The 23,627-nt window shown below is 34.4% G+C and overlaps 1 protein-coding gene and 1 non-coding gene across 2 annotated transcripts; one reads left to right on the top strand and one right to left on the bottom strand.

Moving 5' to 3' along the window:
* Window positions 1-2,612: 2,612 nt before the first annotated feature.
* On the bottom strand, window positions 2,613-3,967 carry LOC133779633 (uncharacterized). The gene is made up of 3 exons (XM_062219572.1): window positions 3,895-3,967; window positions 3,051-3,631; window positions 2,613-2,912 (listed from the first exon to the last, which is right to left on the bottom strand). The coding sequence occupies exons 1-3, from the start codon at window positions 3,965-3,967 to the stop codon at window positions 2,613-2,615; spliced, it is 954 nt and encodes a 317-aa protein (XP_062075556.1).
* LOC133781170 (small nucleolar RNA R71) lies at window positions 3,697-3,803 on the top strand. Its single transcript, XR_009869963.1, has one exon. It is a non-coding gene; the product is annotated as a small nucleolar RNA R71 (small nucleolar RNA).
* Window positions 3,968-23,627: the final 19,660 nt, after the last annotated feature.

Below are 23,627 nucleotides of genomic sequence, written 5' to 3'. Positions count from 1 at the left end.
GCTCCGACATGACCGCCACAATGCAACGTATGATAGTGAGTCAAGATTGACAACATCTCCTCTTTGGGCACACATCTTCTAATAACTTGATCAGGGCAATGTTTATACAGAATAGGCTCCTCCCAGTGATAATGCTTCACCTCCGAATAGAATTTCTTCAATTGTTGCCTTGACATTTCAGGAGGTATAACCTTTGCAGCCAAAAAATTTACATAGTCTGCAAACCATGGAACATCTTTAAAAACACTTACTTCAAACAACAGTTGATCAGGTCAAGCATCCTTAATTTGAACTTCTTTATTAACAGAATCCTCATCAACCTCCAATCTAGACAAGTGATCTGCCACCAAATTCTCTGTGCCTTTCTTATCTTTACTTTCCACATCAAATTCTTGTAACAACAAAATCCACCGAATAAGACAAGGATTAGAATCTTTCTTGGTCATAAGATATTTTATCGCAGAATGATCTGTGTAAACAACCACCTTATTTCCAATCAAGTATGGCCTATATTTATCAAAGGCAAACACTATGGCCAACAACTCCTTCTCTGTAGTTGCATAATTAATTTGAGCATCATTCAAGGTACGACTTGCATAATAAATTGTTCTGAATACCTTGTCAACTCTTTGTCCCAACACTGCCCCAACTGCATAATCACTGGCGTCACACATCAATTCAAATGGAAAATCCCATTTAGGTGCTACAACTATAGTTGCCGAGATAAATTTCTCCTTTAGTCGCTTAAAATCTTGGTGACACTTCTCATCAAAATCAAACGGAACCCCATTCATTAACAAGGTGGACAGCAGCTTCGAGACCTTGGAGAAATCCTTGATAAACCTCCTATAAAATCCCGCATGGCCCAAGAAAATCCTTACTCCTTTAACTGAAATTAGAGGTGGCAAATTCTCTATCGTAGAAATCTTGGCCCTATCCACTTCAATGCCTTTCTTAGAAATCTTGTGCCCCAATACAATTCCTTCATTCACCATAAAGTGACACTTTTCCCACTAAATGCGACTCTTCACATCTCTTCGAAACCAACTCCAAATTAGTCAAACACTTGTCAAAAGATGACCCAGAAACTGAGAAATCATCCATAAAAATCTCAATCCCCTTCTCAACCATGTCAGAGAATATCGCCATCATACATTGTTGAAATGTGGCTAGTGCATTACATAGCCCGAATGGCATCCTTCTAAAAACAAAAGTACCATAAGGACATGTAAACGTTGTCTTCTCTTGATCCTTCGGTGCAATTACAATCTGATGATAGCTTGAGTACCCATCTAGAAAACAATAGTAGTTATGCCCCGCCAACCTATCCAACATCTGATCAATAAAAGGCAAAGGAAAATGATCTTTCCTAGTTGCCTTATTCAACTTCCGGTAATCTATACATATCCTCCAGCCCGTCACAGTCCTTGTTGGAATCAGCTCATTACTCTCATTCTTCAATACAGTCATACCACCCTTTTTAGGTACTACTTGTACTGGACTTACCCAAGCACTATCAGAAATAGGGTAAATCACTCTAGCATCTAACCATTTCAAAATCTCTTTCCTCACCACTTCTTTCATTTTCAGATTAAGTCTTCGTTGAGCATCTATAATTGTTCTAGCATCGTCTTCCATAAGAATTCTATGCATAACTGTCGATGGGCTTATTCCTCTTATATCAGCAAGAGTCCACCCTATAGAAGTTTTATGAGCCCTAACACCCTCAACAACTTCTCTTCCTCTACTTCCGAAAGAAATGATGAAACTATGACTGGAAGAGTCTCTTTTTCTCCAAGATAAGCATAGCGTAGATGTTCCGGTAAACCCTTCAATTCTAACACAGGTGGCTTCAAAATAAATGGTAATGGTCTTTTCGGTCCCTCACCCAATTCTTCAAACTTTTTATGCTTCCATGGCTCATATGATTTTATCCACTTCAAATAACTCAATGCCTCTTCATTTTCCTCACCATCTACATCATCAACTATAAGACTTAATTCAAAAGGATCCTCAATTAATTTTCTTCTCCCTGCTACTTCTTCTACCACATCAACTGAGAAACAATTGTCACTTGCTTTAGGATAAGTCATAGCCTTGAACACATTAAATACTACTTCTTTCCCTTGCACTCTTAGCCTTAACTCTCCTTTCTGCACATCTATCAATGCTTGCCTAGTTGCTAAAAATGGCCTCCCCAAGATAATAGGAACATTCTCATCCTCCTCCATATCAAGAACTGTAAAATCAGCTGGAAATATAAACTTATCCACCTTAACCAACACATCTTCTATAATACCACGTGGATGCTTCACATATCTATCTGCCAGCTACAATGTTACTGTGGTCGGCCTAGCTTCACCCAAACCAAGTCTACGAAATACTGACAAAGACATCAAATTAATACTTGCCCCCAAATCGTAAAATGCATGCTTACATTCAAACTCCCCAATAGTGCATGGAATAGTAAAACTACCAGGATCTCGTAACTTTTGAGGAAGTTTCCGTTGCAAAATCGCACTACACTCTTCCGTTAACGCTACTGTTTCATAATCACCTATCTTTCTCTTATTAGACAAAATCTCCTTCATAAACTTCACATAGCTGGGCATCTATTCTAACGCTTCTACGAATGGTATATTTATATGTAGCTTCTTGAACACCTCTAAAAACTTTGCAAACTGCTTATCCAAATTATGCTTGTGCAACCTTTGTGGATATGGAATTCTAACATGATGCTCAATAGTCACAGGTGGTACCTCCTCTTCCTTCTTAAGGTCTTCAGTAACCTTTTCGTCATTAGACTTCTCTTTGTCTATGCCTTGTGTATTTCCCTTCTGACCTTCTTCTTTTGACTGATTCTTATTTGGCCTTTCATACCTTGTTCCATTCCTCAAAGTAATAGCTTGACACTATTCGTTAGGATTAACTTCTATAGTGCTCGGAAAATTTCCTTGAGCTCTATTCGACATTAAAGTAGCCAACTGCCCTATTTGAGTCTCCAAACTCCTTATGGACGCCCTGGTTTTAGTCATAAATTGGTTAAGTACATCAGGTTGAGGTTCAACTGGTGTTATTGGCATTGGGTGAGGTGGTCTATTTTGTGGTTGATAATATCCAGGTGGAGGGTGAAGTTGTGCATGTTGCTGTTGATGTGGTGGTCTATTTTGTGGAGGTTGATATTGTGGCTGAGGTGGAGGGTAAGGTTGTAGAGTGTTTAGGTTATTGGACCAGGAAAAATTTGGATGGTTCTTCCAACCTGGGTTGTAGGACATGGAATTGGGATTATTGGGTTGTCTTTGGTAATTCCCTATAGCTTGTACTTCTTCCATGGGCATGTTATTCATATCTAGAGCAGGGAATTGGTTGGATGGATGGGTTGTACCACACAATTCACATAGGTTTTGAACTTGCATAGCTTGAGATGGGAGTGTAGTGTTTTGTAGTTGCTTTGTCAAGGCTGCTACTTGAGTTGTAAGCATGGATATAACGTCAAATTCCATCATTCTAGCGACCTTCTTTGGTTGTCCCCTTTTAGTTGGCCACTGATAATTATTCATCGCCATCACCTCTAATAGCTCATACACCTCATTAGCACTCTTACTCATAAAAGCACCTCCCGCCGCCGCATCTGTAATTGTTCTAGTTGTTCCATTCAACCCATTGTAAAAATTATGCACCAACATCCACTTTTCGATACCATGATGTGGACATTTCCTTAACAACTCCTTAAATCTCTCCCAAGGATCATACAGTGACTCTCGTTCCATATGATTAAAATTATTGATCTCTCCCCTTAGTTTTGCAGCATTCGCTGGAGGAAAGAACTTAGCAAGGAACTTCTGAGCTAACTCCTCCCATTTAGTGATAGAATTCGCTTGTACGGATATTAACCAGCTCTTCGCCTATCCCTTAGTGAAAATGGGAATAGCCTCAAACTTATTGCATCATCACTCACCCCATTCATTTTGAATGTAGCACATAACTCCAGAAAATTAGCTATGTGTAAATTGGGGTCCTCCGTTGGCATACCTCCAAACTGAACAGTTGTTTGGACCATTTGGAGAATTGCTGGCTTAATCTCAAAATTGTTTGCAGCAATGGTTGGAGGTCTAATGCATGAATGCACTCCTATAACAGTAGGAAGTACATAATCTCTCAATGTTCTTGGTCCTTGCTCCCTTGGAACCTCTGCAGCCCCTTGACCATTATTAGCACTATTTCCCAAATTGTCAGCCATGGTAAACTCCAATCTCCTCTTTGTTTTCTGGTTCTGTCTGCACGTTCTTTCAATTTCCAGATTTATTGGTATAATCTCCTTTTGTCTACTGCTTCGCATATACCAACGATTCCTGAAACACAATAGAGCCTTGATCCAAATAAATATCAAACAGAAATAAAATAAAATAAAATAACCAAATTAGAACAAATAACAATTAACTATGATATTGGAATTTAAGTCCCCGACAACGACGCCAAAAACTTGATCTATGAAAATTAACATGCAAGTATACGTGATCGAATCAAGTAATATAAGATAAATAGAGTGTCGATCCCACGAGGACTGATTTCCAAATACCACTAATTGTTCTTTAACTTTTTATTTGACCGGAGGTGTGGATAATGAGGCCACATTCACAACCTTCTCCCTTCTGTCCCTATGATGAAAATAATAAAATTAAAATGAATACTCTAACTTTTGAACATAATTTAAATAACTTGAAACAAAACAATGAATCAACTAATCAAAAATCAATAATAAAAAGCCTAGGAATTAATTGCATCAACTGTTCATTCTTTTAATTTTAATAATCAATTCTAAATCTCTTCTTTCTATTCTAATAGCAGGTTAATATAATCGATTCCTATTCTTTTTCAAGATATAAGATCTCAATCTATATGCAGGTTTTCTACATTTCTATGATAAACTTGAACATATAGAAGGCATTAAACATGGAAACGTAATTACACAAGTCATACAGGTACCTTCGTCCAATATGCAACCTATGTCTTTATAATGATAGCATATTCAATTCTCATCTTTCGAATTTTGAATCAAAACATTAAATCATGTAAATAGTGATAAAGTATTTACTAGCATTAATCAAACATCATATAGATTAGAATAGAGAAGAAGTATCAATAGAATATCATAATAAAATTAAATAGAAATCCCAATGACTAAATTATTCCCTAGATAAAAGAAATTAGCTCATACATAACATGATGAAATTAAACTTCAAATAATGGTTCATAAAAATCAACCTAATGAATTCAGATGAAAAAGAAAAAAAAAACTAATTACAGCAGCCTCTTCTAATCTAGGGTTTATAAAACTCAGACTGCCTCCTCCCAAAATTGCAGAATAATGTTCTTAAATAGCCCTCCAATGTTCCCAAGTGAATAGACCATTTTGTCCTTCAAAAAGTGGATAAAAAAATTTGGAAAACGTGTTTACCGCACTGTAGCACTATGTATCGAGCGCTATAGTTCTAAAGTCAAAGCCAAAATCCCTTAAAACTTTATTCACTAGTGTTGTAGCGCCCTTGATGTAGCGCCGGGGCGCTGCTCTACAGTTCTTGATAGCGCTGTAGCGCTGCCTTTGTAGCGTTGGGGCGTTACTTCCAAACTCAACAACTCATTTATGTCCTTCATAGCGCTATGGCGCTCCTTTGATAGCGCTGTAGCGCTATTGACAGCATCAAAACTCGCACATATTGACCCCGAAAAACACGATTTTTTCCAACTTAACTATATTTTCTTCCACTTTCACTCTTTTTCACTCTTTTCACCAACTTAGCATGTAAAACCTGAAACATTAACAAACGGACATAATTCTGCAATAAAATAATCCTAAACTAACGAAAACCAACCTAAAACTAGACCATAAACGAGTCTAAAACTCGTTTATCAGATTCGTTAGGTTGCAGAATATAAAGCTCGTTTTCCAAACATGCAATACACAATTGTGATCCATTGAATGAAATAGATATATTAGAACTTGTGAAAGTCATAAAAAATCGTTCTAATTGCAATATGGAAACTGAAATTAAATTTCTACTAAAATCCGGAATAAAAAATACATCATTTAAAATTAAAAATTTATTTCCAAACTTCAGACGAGCTCTTCCTGTAGCTCGGACCACAACGAACGCTCCCTTTCGAACTCTAAGCTTTAAGCCGTCTTCGTCCACTTCCTCCCACGATTCAAGAAGCTGTAATGAGTTGCAAACATGGTTGGTAGATCCAGAATCAATAATCCAAACAAATTTATCATTCTCTAAAACACACGTTTCTATGATAAATGAACTATAATCATTACCTTTGTTTTTAGCTGCTAGAAACTTGGGGCAATCTTATTTCCAATGCCCCTTCTCTTTGTAGTGAAAACACTTACCTTTACCTTTCTTGTTAGTCTTGTTCTTCCCCTTAGGCATTTGTGCACTTGGTTGTGCACTTGTCTTTTTAGCCTTTGCAGGCTTGGGGTTGTTGTTTTGTCCACCTTTCCTCTTGTTTCCAGCTTTCGAAGACGAAGCTTGGTTAGCTTCAGCCTTAGCTGGATTTGCAACAACAACAATAGTCTTATTTTCTCCTCCTTTACTAGGTCCACCCATGATAGACTCAAAAGTCTGAAGCTCATTCATGAGCTGTGTCAGACCATAGTTGAGTTGATCACGAACGTGAAGACACATTGCCATTCGAGCATTTACAACATCTTCACGTATGTGTGGAGACGGTGCTATCCAAGCATTTACGGTGCCATCACGAGCATTGACGGTGCCATCACTAACGTGCGGACATGGTGATCATTCTGGGGATTCCTCAATCATGACGAATTCAAAGTTGTCATCAATCAACTCTATGTTGATATTCTGCTTCCAATTAAGGAAGTTTTCTCCAGTGAGTTTCTCCATCGAAAGTTGAGAAAGGATGGGAGTAGACACAGCCATAATTATACTACAAATTACTAATAAAATAGAAATCAATCACATTTGCTCAATAAAACTTCTATTCACACAAATTTCAAGAAATAGCACAACATATACCAAAAATATGTAAGATATGAGAAAAAATACCAAAAATAATCATATCTCTATTTCTTTAGGTTTTTAACTAATCTATGATATTCTTGTTCCGGTTGGCGAGAGTAAAAATTACCACTAGTTAAATAGAGTTGTAAACTCATTTAATAATGGACACCACTATTAACAACCTACTATTCGATCAAAATAAGAAAACAAAATCTCTTATTTTATGAGCTAAACCCACGGTTTCGATAATCATAGATTTAGTCCTAGTAGTCACTCTAGGGGCGAGTCTAGTAGAATTTGACCTATAATTATCTATCTTTCAAAATATAACCTTGTCAAAATAGCTAATGAACACTTTCTGTAGGGAGACGAATCAAAGCGCCTCGAGGCCCCATTAAGCTATTGACATTGTTAAACCAACGGTGGAAATCAAATATAATTCTTAAAATAAGCTCATTATAAAATTAAAAATAGTATTTTTATTATTTATTTTTAGAAAATTAATGACTATGGTTTTCAAAAAAATTGTAAGATTAGAATTTTTAAAACCAAAGTCCTATAATTTCCTATTAATTCGAAAGTGTTACATTGAAACAAATTCAAATAATTTAGAATTAATTTGTTGCTAATCAATATTTATGTTTAACTAATATAATGAACCTATACAATTAAATCCAACTCAGGTAAATGAGCCTTAACAATTCGGTTTGTATGGAGGAGGGTTGAGTCCAGTATGTCATTCCCACTACAAAGGCCCCCAATCTTCCATACAAGGTCCAAAAGACAAGAATTTAAACCTTCGTTTTATTAATTGTTATTAATTGATTAGGCTCATTATAGTCTTGCAAAGCAAATGGGCTTTCACAAGTGGAATCAGCCACAAGAGAGGAATTTAAACTTTATATTTTCTAATGGGCCCAAATAAAACCTATCATTTTATGAATATTTTATTTGGCAAAAACCATATATCTAACAAACATATGGGCCACTATATGCATCTAAGCCCAATTGCAAAAATACCACATATAGAGCAAACAGATATGTTATAATTGGATGGGCCTAATCATGTTACTATATGAGCAATTCTATGAATTTATGCAAAAATACCACAATTTATTTCATTTGCAAAAATACCACAATTAATTTTCTAGAATTTATCGAAAATTTCAAATTAATTAATTTTTTTTACAAAAATAAGTCAATTTAAATGAAATTTATCAACAATTAACAATAGTTAATTTAAATTTCATTTATCAACAACCAACTTGTTTTAGGTTAATTTGAAAAAAAAATTATTAATTTAATTTAAATAGGAATTATCAACAATTAACAAAAGTTAATTTAAATCCCATTTATTAAAAAAAATATTTTATGAATTGGTTGAAAAAAAATGATATTTTTCAAAATTTAACCAAATTTAAAATTTAAAATCAATATCATAGCTGTTTTTAAAAAATATTTTTTAAAACAATTAAACAAATTCAAATATCCATGAAAATATCTAACTAACAAATTTCAAATAATTTAAATATTAAAAACTATAGAATAAACAGATATTTATATTTTCAAATAAAGATTTAATAAAATATCAAGAATTTAAAAGAAAATATCTTAAATATCTAATATCTTAATTCTAATATTTTAATATATTAAAAGATTTAAAATTAAGTTAGTCTATTTTTAAATTTGAATTTGAATTTTTGTAGAAAATATCTAATTACTTAAATCTCAACTGACGAAAATATCTTATTTTTAAAAAACAATTTTGAATGATGAAACAAATCTGATATTTTTTGTTTTGATTATAAATAAAAAAAATTTCAAAATTTTAATTTTCTTTAATTTAAAAAAAAAAAGGGATGAACAGTACCCGAAACGGGTAGTGTTCATATGGTTGCTGGTGTCTGGGCATGCGCGTGCGCATGCAGGAGCTGCATGCAAGGTGCGCGCGCGGAGGCTGGTGACACCGACGAGGGACACGCGTGACTGCACAGGTGATGCGCGCGCGGTGGCAAGGTGATGCGCACATGTGCGCGCGCGTGACTGGCAGCCAGAACAAATTTTTCCGAATTTTTTGTGTGCAATTTTTCAAACCAAAACCATTTCTAATTAAGTTTTAACATATTTTACGCAAAATAAAACATATATAAAAATTAATAGCATAGAAAACACAAAAATATAACCTAAAATTGCTAATAATCATATAAAATCAATATGCTTCATAAAAACATGTAAATCCATCCAATTATTCAAACACATCAAATAATCCAATTTTTAACATGTTCATGCATGAAAATAAAGATTACCAAAGGCTCTGAGGCCAGTTGTTAGGAAACTTTATACAAGATCTTTATTTATTTTCATGTAGATCTAATATTAAACAAATTAATATGAGATAATGTAGAACATGTTTCTAAAATTGAATTCAAAGAGAAATAATTATAAGAATACTTACAGTATACGCAGCGGAATGAATGAATCCATCATTCAGTTTCTCTAACTCTTGTATCCTTTTTGTCGCAGAGTATTATCAAGAAACTGAACCGATCTTCTATTATCTTCACAGTCTTCCAAAGTATCCTTAGAATCACCTAGACTAGAGTGGGAAATTCTCAACACATGAGATAGACACAGAGAGAAGAAGAGAAAATAACAAAGAGGCTTAGAAAATGACTTGTGTTTAGAGAGAATCTAAAAACTATCAGAAATTCTGACTTGTGAACTTATGTTTAGACTTCTGTTTTCAACTCTCTCTAAGCACTCCTTTTATAGAATCAATTAGGTCATTTAATTTAATTAAAAAAATCAATAAAATAATAGCCAATTTGAAGCCCTAGGTCGATATTATTATGGGCTTTAGGCCCGTGAAATTTCCCATTTAATTATAAGCCCATTGGACTTAAAATCAAGGCCTGTATTATTTTCTATTGAATTAATTAATTAAATAATTATTTAAATCCTTTATCAAAATAATTATTTATAATTTAAACATTGATTTAAACTTATTTATTAATTTAGTTACCAATTTATCTTAATTAATAAATCTGTCCTAATTTTTCTTTTCTTTTCAAAATTACAAAACTCTGTGAAACTATACAAAATTGACCTAGTCAACTTTGATAATTCTAATTGTTAATTAAATCAATTAATTGAGACTATCTAGATGATTTTATCCAAGGTACAGTGGGGACCATGGGCCTATGAAATCAAGCTCCAATAAGTTATCATAAATCTAACAAATAAATTGGCTAACTTATTAATTCCTCGTGACTCCACTAAAGAGTCGGAATTGTACTCTTGAATTCATAGAATGCTCTATAACAAATATAGATACACTATTAATTATCCATTATTACAACCATAATTGTCACTCATTCCTCCATAGACGGTCTACAATGAGATGGGACTAAAATACCGTTTTACCCCTCATTGTATTTTATCCTTAAAACACTTAGTCCCTTGTAAATGATATTTTAGTAAACTAATTTGATTACTGAAATGAGATATCTATCATTTAACACCTTGAACCAAACTAAAAGGAAACCATCATTTCACTTCTTTATCAGAAGCTGTAGATGTTCATATCTATGATTAACATTCCCACTCAATTATACTATCGAGTTCCCAAGATGTAAGTATGGGCTAGTCCGTAGGGTAAGCTGGTAACGAACAAGTTAAAGAACTCAAATAATACAATCAGTTAGAATACTAACCACTCAGAATTGAGATTGAATTAACCTATGGTCAACTAAATGATATGACTAGAATAGATAATAACGGTATGTTTACTTATCTTATCAACTGTCAATATCGATCTTATTTACTTTGCTAATGTTCTGGAAAGAACATAACACCACAATGTGTAAGTAGATCATATCGTAGATTGGCAAGTCAGTGTAAATCCTATGCACTGAATAATCTTAGGACTAACTTATTTTGAACATATAATTATATTTATATTTCACTGTGATTACGTTACTATAAATACGATTAGTTATATGCTCGGGATTTAATAGAAGTTTATATTAAAAAAATAATCATGAATATAAATCATGTGAGCAAAGTGATTGACCAAGTCAAAATATGATTTATATTCTTTTATTGATAATAAAATGAGATTACAAAGAATTTGTGTTTTAATTAGGGCATATAACCCCAACATAACGGTCTTGGCTATCTAGGGCGTTACAATGCGTGTAGCAGTATGCAGATAATGTATTTGTGTTGTTTTTATTTTATTTATTTAATTAATCAATAATTTGAAAATAGTTTTTTTTTCAAATTTGGTAAGATAGATATTTACCTAAATAAATTCCTATCATCATTATGATATTATTATTATTATATAACTATTATTATTAGGAATAATAAGGTAATACATAATCTCTATATATATGTTATAGAATAACAAGAAGAAAATATACACACACAACTCAGTAAGAATTCAGAAAAGTTTCAGAATTTTTGTCAGACAAGATATTGTCATATTCTTTTATTCTAACATTTCTCAAGCCATAATCCAAATTCTCATGTGTTGAGATATACTTGTGATTCCTAAATTACAAACCCATGTTCTCTATGTGCCCAAACGCATCTTGAGGTGTAGAGAACACTCCGGAAGATCGTGGTTTGAGTATGATTAGTGGTGAAAATGCATATTTATTGATTTTAATAGTCAAAATAAATTAAGTTTAATTAATATTTTCATGGAATTAATATAATTTATTTTATAAATGAAAATATTTGATTATGATTTAATTCATTGTTATTTCGTAGGAATTAAAGTTGCATTTTGACATAAAGAAAAAGAAAGAATCAAAACTGAAAAAAAAAGTTGAAAACGTGGCATTTTTTAAGGGAATCAGGCCCAAACCACTCAGCCTAGGCCTGTCTCCTCCCCAAGCCCAACGCTTGGAGCCCACCGCCTGAAGCTAGCTCGATCCGAGCCGCGGCTGCCACGCCGACGCCGAGTCAAGCCGCCTGACGCCGCCTGCAGCCTACCAGCCTTCCTGCTAACCAACCAAGCGATGCCACATCATCACTTCCAGCTGAATTTTTTGTCTCCCTGCCTAGCCCAGTCGTGCCACATGGCGCACCTCTATTGGCAACGACTTGGTCAAAATTTCAACTGCCCACAAGCACCCATTAGCCCATTTTCTTGTGCATATTGGGCCTTGGACCTCCCATTTTGAGCTTTAAAGCTCACTTTTTTTTGGTGTTTTAGAAAAAGGGCAAATTGACCATTCACCAAAATAGCTAGGTTAATATTAATAATAAGATTTGATTTTTTAAAATCATATTTTATTATTAATATTTCAGACTTATTTTGTAAACCCCATTTTTTTTATTTAATTTCTTTTTAGACCTTTTCTCCCTCTATAAATAGGGACTCTTCTTTTACATTTAGTATGTAATTTTTGGAGTAAAGAAACTATAGCAAAATTTTTACTCACTTTCTTCTTAGAATTTTGTGAGAATCATGAGCATAATGGCCTAATCTTCCTATATGAAGGTTAGGGATGATTCCATATGCTAGTGATGTTATTTTGCTACTTTGATTTACTATGTTCTTAATATAATGTATTTGAGTTATTTATGTTCTTTCATCCTCATCTCTATTTTGTTACCTTTATTTACTTGTGCTAATAGTATATAGGATTAGTCATGCTTTTTCTATATGCTTCTAATTAGTAAAAATAATATTGATACATAATTTTATGTCCATTCTTCTATTGCATTATTGCCCTTGGGTATTTTGTCATTTTTAGATTTTTCATAAGATTAACATTGTGCTCTTAAAGTAAAGAAATTTATAAGACTTTTGTTAGAAAAGAATATGGACTTTAAAGTTATATTTTCCAAGTGAATGTTGGGATGTGAACTATTTACTTGTGTATTTTTGTAAATCAAGTAACTAAGTAACCAAACAAGCATATGGATGATTCTTGAAACCTTTCTATTTCTCAAACTCTTGATTACACCTTACTTTTATTTCACTTGTCTCATTTTATCCTTACATCAAAAAGACAACACCAAAATATCAAATCTCTTTTCATTTTTCATTTTTATTTATTTCATGTTACTAAATTTTTGTGTTATTTTCTACTAATCTTTTGGTTTTAGGTCACCTCCTTGTGGATCAACTGCCCGATTTTACTACAACTGTAACGACCCAACTACTCTAGACTTTGGACCATTAATGACTACTATACATAGACACAAATTTTTAATAAAACTCACAAGTGAAATAACTATAACTTCATTAAAAACTTGTAAAACAAATGTTAAACTACATAAAATAGTAGGATATGGGATCCCATTGTTTTTAAAAGAAAAACATAACATAATTGTAAATAAAATGGATTACATAATAAAGTGCGGAAAATACATATAAAATTTAAAGAGACTTCATCCTCGAATCGAATACTCGGTCCATCGATTCCATCTCGTCTCAATACACATCTCCAAGCTTCCAAGAACCTTTCCCGCCACCAAAGCTATTTTCCTGCACATAAACACATAAAGGAATGAGCCTAATGCCCAACAAGGAAAATCTAACACATAAAATTCATATCAACATATACTAAAACATATCATAACATATGTCACATATACTATAATGGCCATTATTACTTGGGGTCCCGTAAACTAAACAAGTCATATGCCCATTAGATTTGTGGGGCTTGCTAGCAAAGCAAGTCATATGTCCATAAATTTATTGGGGCTTGTTAGTTATACAGGTCATATGCCCAAGTCTACAAACATACATAATATAACATATAACATATACATAACACTTAAATCATAAGATAACACATAACATAACATATAAAATCCTATCCTATTTTCCTTACCAAAATACCTGGATGATGAGAACAAAATTGGGACTTTGGAACACTCCTAAAAACCATAATATAGAGGTGAGTATTCTAAAAGAAATCGATGAATGAACTAAAAACCACCGAGAATATTCTTACCGACAAGAAACCTCAAGTTCGAAGAACTTAGATGCCTAACCAAGAATAGAGAAGACTGAGTTAGGACTATAAAACTAATGAAACAATACTGAAAGGAACTAAGAATAGGAATACCTTTGAAATTGCTATGATCAAACTACACCTCGAAACCGAAATACACACTATGAACCTTACTTCCCAAGTGTTTATTAAGCTTATAATGATTAAGCTTATAACCCCAACCCTAGTGTTTATCACTCTATAATCTCACTAGCACTTGGAAGGCTCTGATTAATGCTTGAAGAATGAATGAAAGGCTTGGTGCTAGGTCCTATTTATAGAGTTCTCGGAATAAAAATCTTCTTTTTGGGTTTAAAACAAAAATAATAAAAACAAATAGAATCCTAACTTCTAACTCCATAAATCTCATAACTCTAAACTCCCCTGCAGTAAAATCAACATATCTGGAGCTGTAGAACTTCGATTTAGACTCTCTTTATACCGTTAGAAAGCTAATTAAATTATCTACAGCTTTCTGGATATACTATTTTTCGAAATTCATAACATAACTGGGTCACAAATAGGTCGGAAGTTACAGTACCCTAAAGTTACGAAAAATCTATTTAATTATCTAACCTAATCCACAAATAAATAAAACTGTGACAAATGTCATGCTCCTAACATATTCTGGTGAAGACTAAGTCTTATATTTCCCTTATTTTATCATTGAAATAATAATTCCTTAATAACCATGCATATGACAAGTGTCATAATCCTATTGGCTCTATCTAAACCTTAGGTTATAATAATTATCATATTAATAACCAGCAATATTAATCAACCTTATGTTATAATTAATATTCTTAAACTATAGGTTAAACTTATAAAATCCATAACTATTGTTAGGAGTTTCCAACTAAGCCCCGGCTTGAACCAAAATCCACAGTCATAAACATACTACAACTACTACTAGCTATTACTATTACTACTACTATCTAACTAGCTAAGTAAAGTTCTTGGACTCTACAACAACTACCGCTTAGTGGTTGTCACATTTGGGCGTTAAACAGAATACTCAAAGCGTTGGATATGAAGATCGATATATATACAAAAGACTCAAGGACACTTGATAGGCTTGAAAAGGTAAATATTTTTGTTCTTAGATATTTGTGTATATGATATATATATATAAATATGTGTATATTTATATATATGTTGAATGATTAATAATATTGTATATTAATGTTTCTGTCTGGATATTTTCTTGAACATATAAATTGTTTATATGAGAGATGGAAAAATTTTTGTGTTACAAACACTGGGCCACCCCGCCCATTTCGCTGTGCACTCTAATTATTTTTCCAACAGAGGGAGGATGCAAGAATTTGGTGGGTGGTGGTTTCTCAGACGAGGGATGTCACCACAATGACTTGGATGGAATTTCAACAGATGTTCAACGAAAAATACTATAACGTTGTTGTTAAAGCGTCAAAGGTGGATGAATTCATAACCTTGAGTCAAGGGAATATGATGGTGACCGAGTATGCTCTAAAGTTCGATAGACTTGCTAAGTTTGCAGCAGATTTAGTGCTAGCTAATGCTACTGGAGTGGACTGTTTTGTACGTGGACTTAAATCTATGATAGCTCGGGATGTGGATATTGTGTCAATTGGGGGTAATAGCACCTATGCTCAAATTTTGGAAAGAGCTCTCACTGCTGCGAGAATGGAGGATAGGATGTAACGCCCCACGTCGCGATGGCTGCTTCTTGGAATGACGAATGGCCCTACAAACCAACACAAGTATTTCTAGTGTTCTTTGTCCTCACTCGCACGCTTCCTGGGAAAGCTACTCAGGAGGTCACCCATCATGAGACTATTCTAGGTCAAGCACGCTTAACTTTGGAGTTCTCAAGTGATGGGCTACCGAAAAGAAGATGCATCTTGTTGGCATATGTAGTTCCCATCAATCCATTTAAGCCCTTTTCAATTATGAAGTCCCATACCTACACAGTCTTAGAATCATCACACTTGACCTTTCCCGGGTGATGTGGGATTGCAGAGCTTTTACCCGACCTTTCCCCTTGCAGATCACAAGATTCTGACTATCAAAATTACACTTCTGTTTGGGTGAAGGCTCTGATACCATTTGTAACGCCCCATGTCACTATGGCTGCTTCCTGGAATGACAACTGGCCCTGCAAACCAACATGAGTCTTTCCAACGTGCTTTGTCCACACTCGCACGCATCCTGGGAAAACTTCCTAGGAGGTCACCCATCATGAGACTACTCCAGGTCAATCACACTTAACTTTGGAGTTCTCAAGTGATGGGCTACCGAAAAGAAGATGCATCTTGTTGGCATAGGTAGTACCTAAACAATCTTAGAATCATTACACTTGAACTTCCCCAGGTGATGTGGGATTGCCCAGCTTTTACCCGGTCTTTCCCCCTGTGGATCACGAGATTCTGACTGTCATAAGTTCTAGCGTCCCAAATTTTCTAATAAGGCTTAGGGCCTTGATTAGCGCGTCGAGAGGGAAATAATTGATTTAATTATGTTAATATGTGAATTTAATGACTATGTGATTAGAAATGCATGTTTAGGTGAATTAAATATGCATGTGGCCCCCATCTGGCTATTAGGGGCGTATTTGTAATTTTAGACCGTTGATGGTATAACTATGATATTTGAGTTCATAGTGATTGATATCACGAGTGAGTGATGATATATTTGTTATGTGCGATCTAAGATGACACTAGGGAGCACTTTAGCTAAATAGTCACAGCGGGGTCGAATACTCGGCTCGGGAAGAGCCTAGGGGTATTCTGGGAACACAGTTGCTGTTTGGGATTTACCGGGTAACGGGTGGTAATTTAGCAATTATTTGGACATGTCAGAATTGAGTGGAGATTTATAGGAATACTTGAAAACTTAGCGGGATGTGGCATGTGACGAAATTGCCCTTGGTGGCACTTGAGAATTAAGATAGGCTTAAGGGGGTACATTGAACTTTTGGCTAAGGATGGGTTTAAACACTTAGGTAGCTGATGGCTTGAGAAAGTACTAGAATTAAGTGAAAGAAAAAACAACAACTCTCAACTCTCTCTCATTTGGCTCTCACTCTCTCTCTATGGTGCTTGAGAATTTTGGTGAAACCTTGAGGATTTTAGGTTGAAGAACTGGAGGATTGTACTTGCTAAAGCTTAAGGGTTAGCTCAGGGTGAAGTTATCTATAAGGTAAGGGCCAAATTTCAGTTGATTTTTTTGCCGAATTCTATTAGGAATTTGATATTGCATGTGAGCTGAATTGTTGGTTTGTTTTTGGCTAATTTGAAAGGTTATGAAGTGGTTTATAAGATGATTAGGATGCTTAGGCTACAAGGATAAGGATTCTAGGCTTTATTATGTGTTTGGTTGATGATTGGGGTATGAATTTTAGGTTTAGGCTTGAGGAAAAACGTAGAAAATAGGTTGGATTTCTGGGTTCAGGGGCTCGGGTCATGGCTCTGTTCTTCAGGCACCGCGGTCCGTGTGCTCGAAGAGGCTGGAAAGCATCTATTTTACCTAGGCACACCGTGACCCTAGAAGGCATGTCGTAGCCCGTGTCCTCCAGCAGGGAGGGCCTTGCCTCTGATGAAGTAGCAGGTCGTGGCCCTAAATGGGGAAAAAAAGGGAATTAAGGCTTTAAGACTCGAGACGTCGAATGTTAAGGCTCGAGAATAATTCTACTACCCGGTTTAGTGGAATTCAAGGTCCTGAAGGCTAGATTAATATCCTGAAGTTATTTATTGGTTTAGAACTTCATGGATGGTTATTATGAATGCGTTGTGACTAGATTTTCAACGAGGCTCGGGTTAGAGGACTGTGCTCAGGATCGCGATATTCAGATAGCTCACGACATAGGTAAGAAAACTATTGTACCCGTAGAGTAGGGTGTGGCCCTATTGTTTGTATTGCAGGGCACGACCCTAATGTTTATGTTTAGTATGAATTTAAATGTCAGTAAATATTATGTATATTTATGAATGAACGATAAGGTTGAGAACGGTGAGGGCCCGGAATGCCGAAGGTCGAGAACGACAAGAAGCCGAGTACAGTAAGGGGTCGGGATTGGCTTTGAGCACGCTGAGTACATGCCATTAGGGTGAGACCCTCTTAGGGTGTTGTATCCACCCACTCGGTGAAGACCGCGAACCCAGGGCCTAGTGAAGCACCTAGGACGGTGTAGGCCGCTATGTGTTTAGCTCGTTGGCTACTGTAGTGTACCAAATTTTTTTTTAGTTATTAAAATTTTGTGTTTTATTTTATTTAAGTGTTAAGTGTAGTGATTAATTTTTATATAAATGTTTGCATATTTTATTTAATTGTTTGGTTGCTTTATTTAGTTGTTTGTTAATCTAAATAAATTGTTAAAATTGTTTGGTATAATATTTTTGAATTTAAATTTGTTAATTGTTTGTTTGATTATTTATTTTAATATGTGAATAATTGTGTAACATGTTTATTTTACTATTAGTGTTACATTTTAATAAGTGTGACAATTTATGTGATTAAAATGGGTTACTTTGCTTATTTTTGAGTGTGTGCCGAAATGTGTGTGTGTGTGTGAATGTGCTTTATTTTCTTTTATTTAATTTATTTATGTTTTTATTTTTATTATAGAAAAGGAAAGGATAGTATGAATCTAGACCTAATGTGAGTCTTGAACATTTTTCCTTTTATTATGAAAAGAAAATAGAAAAGAAAAGAAATATAAGTTGTCATCTTGTAGGAAAATATGACAAGGTTTATTTTGATTTGGTTCACGTTAGGATAAGGGTTTAGGTGAGGTGTAAGGAGAGGAAATGATGGGATTTAGCTTAATTTATGGGATAGGAATTTGGCTTTTCACACTTGAGTCCTTTTCTTAAGGTTAAGTCACTAGAGGCTATAAATAGGAGGGTATGGAAGCCTTGGGATTCTTTTGCTTGTGGCTACCGAAATTAGAAAGAGAAGGAGAGAGAGAGAGAGACGTGAAAGAGAGAGGAGGAGAAGAAAGGAAGAAGAAGGAGGAGGTCTTAGGTATGGTTTTCTTATGATTCCTTGTTGTTTTAAGATTTAGGTTTATCTTCCTCATTATCTTAAGTCTTTTTCTATGTTCTTCTTCTTCATGGGTTTCAAAAACCCTAGGGTATTCAAGGGTGATTATCACTTGGGTGTTGATCAAGTTGTGTTCTTGATTTTACAATCATGAGAGGTATTGAATCTCTACCCCTAATGCTATGGTGTTCTCTTTAGTCCTTGGATTTGTGGATATTTTCAATATATTGATGCATGGGAGATTGATCTAGGCGTGGGTAGGGGTTTATGGTGTTGATTTGATTTTTATTGTTGTATGTTCATAATATGTGTAATGAGATGATTATTGAAATATGGTGTTGATGATATTTTATGATTTTATGTATGTATGTTTCGACCTATGGGGTTCGGGCATATTGGATTGTTTGATTTTCTTGTGTTTCATACATGTTAGAAATATGCTAGGTTTCATGTGTTTATAGATGAGGATGTTGTGTAATTCTTATTGGGTATCCTAGGTGTTTCGGCCTAGGGGTGATGTTCAAGCATGATTTTTTTTCTTGTATGTTTTAAAATCAATTGTGAATCTAGAAACATGATAGGGTGTATATGAGATTATGTATCAATAAATTATGGTTTGCATGAAAAATAATAGGAACATGTTAGGTTTAATATAAATGCATATATGAAGATTGTTGTTTATGTTATTCATGCATGTTGTATTATTATTTTGTTGGGTTGCATGTATGAACTCAATGGAGATAGAATAAGGTTTTGGAAGGTTGTAATTGAATATGTGTTGGTTATTTTCTTGAATTATTTGTATAATAAGAGCATGTTAGGATTTGTGATTAATTGTGATAATTAGACATGTATGATTTTGTATGAATTTTTGAGAGGCATGAGATAAAAGATAAAATTCATGATGATTTAGCTTGCTGATTTTGTGATTAAATGGTAAAAAGATTGATGAAATAATGATGTGCATGCATAAGGAATGTCTCTAATGATATGTGGTATTTGTGGGAATAAAATGGTATTTTAATTCACACTTAAAATGATGTTTTTGCACAATTAATTACCCACAGATTTTTTTATATATATTTTGATGAAAATATGGGTTTTTTTTTATAAAAAAAAAATGGTGATTTTAATGATAAATATGATTGCTGAAATTTTTGTAAAAAAAAAATGTGTACTGTGTTTTAATAAGGGGAATTTGATTGTTATATGAAATAAATTAAAACCCTAAACTATGGTAATATTAAAAATGGTATTTTTAATATAGTATGAGTGTTTATTTTAATAGTTACGATTTTTCTTTTATTTTGATTATGAAAAATATTGAACTTAATTTATTTGTGATTTTTAAAGAAATTAAATGGTGGCTGAAAGTTTAGTTTAATAAGTTTAAAATAATCATTTAATTGTCACATATGAATTTATGTTATATAGAATTAAGTCTTAAAATAATTCAAGCAAAAATATATTTTTCCTACACTTAAAATATATATTTTTCTCACATCAACTATGTAACACAATTAATTAAATTAAATTTATATTTTCTAAGGAAACATGATAATCATATGTATTTTAAATAAATTTCAAGCCTTTGACATTTCTTTGTAATTTGAATATAGTAAATGGATTTATCACATATATATATTTTTTATGAAATAAAAATAATGTCTTGAGAGATTTAATCAACCTAGTAATTTTTAAGAAGATAATGAATAGTAAACAAAGCATGTTACCAGTCTATTATTTAAAAAAAATGATAGAAGTAAGACGCATAGAATTATCGTTTTAAACGCCACAATTACGCAACATTCTCACATATGCATGTTACATGCGAATTCACTTTTATGTCCAAAATTATGTCTATTATGCAACCATGTATTTTTTATAGAAGGATCATGCATGCAATATAGGTAGAATGAGCATTATTCTTTTTGTGACCTTATGTGTAACTAAGTATATTTGTATGTTGTGTGTAACTCTCACCATGTGTGCATGGCCCATGCACACATGAGTTATATGAAAGGGCAAAATAGTAATTATGTGAAGCTAAGGAATGTCATTTTGATTATGGTATAGGCTCATTGAGAAGTTGTGGTTTTACTTAGCTTGGACCTGAGGTAAGGAAGTTAGATAGAATTTATGATTATTATTCTATGAATGGTAAGACTGTTGTATGAATGAAAATGTTATGAATTATGAATGTTATAATGTGATGATATGTTGGCTTGTATGAACACTGTATGATATGAATGGATGTTAGCGTGATGAACGCAACACATCAAAATGGGTTACTAAGGATAAGAAGACGTAACTCCAAGGGCGGACGTGCCGAGGTTATTCAAGGACTAGAGACTCATGTTTACCTCAAAGGGTGGCATGGACAAGTTAGCGGGCCATGTTCACAATGAATTGTTTATGACTATGTTATGATGTTTTGTGATGTTTATGATTATGTTATAACATTTTGTTATGTTATGATGATGTGATAATGTTTATGATATGATGATGATGTTATGTTGACGTGAATATGTTTACGTTTATGATATTGATGCCAATTTTATGATGATGCTATGATGTATAAAGATGAATGATAGTGTTTGTAATTTGTTGTATCTTACTTGCTTGTTGTTTGTACTTCCTTACTGGGCTTTTAGCTCACCCCCTTACTTTCCCTTCCAGGTAGCAAATAGGTTTCTCTGTGGCACGTGTGGTGATGTGGGGAGTTCTGTCGTCCTGGTGTGTATAGCGTGGGGCATCCTATGGACGAGAAACGATCAACTTTAAATGCCATTTTTAATAATGTTATGTTTAATGGGATTTTCTTAAAATTGTCAGTGGGACTTAAACTTTTGTTTGTTTTAGAACTTTGCATAAAACTGGTATTTTCTTTTTTAAACTTTTGGGCCCAACTTGCATGTTTTAAGCGAGACCCCACTGAAACCTTTATAATAAGTGGCTTTCTGTTATAAACCATTGAAAATGTGAAAGTTTTATTAAGTACTAGTTAAGGGCTTTTTTCTAGTTGCTTTGCTATATACTGTTGAATGTTATGATATATGTTATATGTTGAGTTTTCTTGCTGGGATTTGGCTCACGGGTGCTCTATGGTGCAGGTAAGGGCAAAGGAAAGGTCGACCAACCATGAGTATGGAGAGCGTGGAGCGACGGGTACATGTTCGGCCTACCTGGCTGCCACGGCCAGGGTTATTTTGGGGAAAATGTACTGTAATGGTTGTTTTATTGCTTAGGTCGACCTTAATTGTATTTTTGAATTGTAATGTATTTTCTAATAGGTATTTTGGGATTCCAACTGTATAAATTTCTAAGATTTCAATGAATCAATTTTTTTTATACTAAATGTCTTAAAACAAGTTTTATTTCAGTTTAGTGACACTTTTAACCAAAGACCTCGATTAGCGAACTAATGGCACATTTTTAACTCACACAGTAACGTCTCTAAAGAAGTAGGGCATTACAACTTGGTATCATAGCGTGCAAGGTTTATGGTCCCTGGAGATCGACCGAACATGTACACTCACTGCCAGTGACAAGCTCGACTTAGGATTGGTTGGTAATTAGTGAATTATATGCTTAATTGCTTGTTTAAGTGTCCTATTTGCCTGAATATATAAATAGAGCATGGTGAATGTGTTATTATATATGCATGATGTTAGGGCATGGCCCCTTGATTTTTTTTATGCTGTGTGTGACTTGTTGACTTGCTGGTTATGATGGGTTGATGAAATTGGGAGGTGATTTTGGATGTTGTTATCTTGCCTGATGTGAGGCATCATTTGATTGCAGGCATATTGCAATAATGCCTCGGTGATCAATCAGACTTCGTGACAATAGGTCGAGGATGACAACCAGGGTCAGGACCCTCCACTTGCCCCCACCGAATTGGAAACAGTTATTTGCCGAGATTGAAGCTAGACTTCATCGAATAGAAGAAGAGCTTCGTATGAAGTCTAGCTTCGAAAATTGAGGCAACAGACCCCTTCTTAGGGCATTGGGTTACAGGTTCCACAGGCTGTGGCACTAGTGCCACCCCAACCTGCTGTGGAAAATAGGTGGGAACCTTTGTATGAGAGGTTCTGGAAGCAGCATCCTCCCACCTTTGAGGGTGACCCAGACCCATTGCCGACAGAGTAGTGGATGAACATGATTTCTTCCATCTTGGATTTCATGAGAGTGGGAGGGAATGAGAGAGTAGCCAGCGCCAGCTACATGTTGAGAGAGGATGCCCGCATCTGGTGGGATGTTGTGTCTCAGAGGAGGAATATTGCAGTCATGACCTGGGAAGAGTTCAAAAATATATTCAATGAGAAGTATTACAGTGTCGCAATCCGAGTTGCGAAGGTTGATGATTTTCCAAACCTCACTCAAAACCGGATGACGGTTACTGAGTGTGCTTTGAAGTTTGACTGGTTAGCGAAGTTCGCGCTAGATTTGGTGCCTACTGACATGACACGAAGAGATCGATTTATGCGGGGATTGAATGTTATCATCGCCCGTGATGTCAAGATATCTTTGGATCTGGGAACTACCACCTATGCTC

The sequence above is a fragment of the Humulus lupulus genome, chromosome 5, assembly GCF_963169125.1.
Source record: "Humulus lupulus chromosome 5, drHumLupu1.1, whole genome shotgun sequence".
Lineage (NCBI taxonomy): Eukaryota > Viridiplantae > Streptophyta > Magnoliopsida > Rosales > Cannabaceae > Humulus > Humulus lupulus.
Note: the sequence above shows the minus strand (reverse complement) of the source record. Positions and strands in the feature narration are given on the sequence as shown.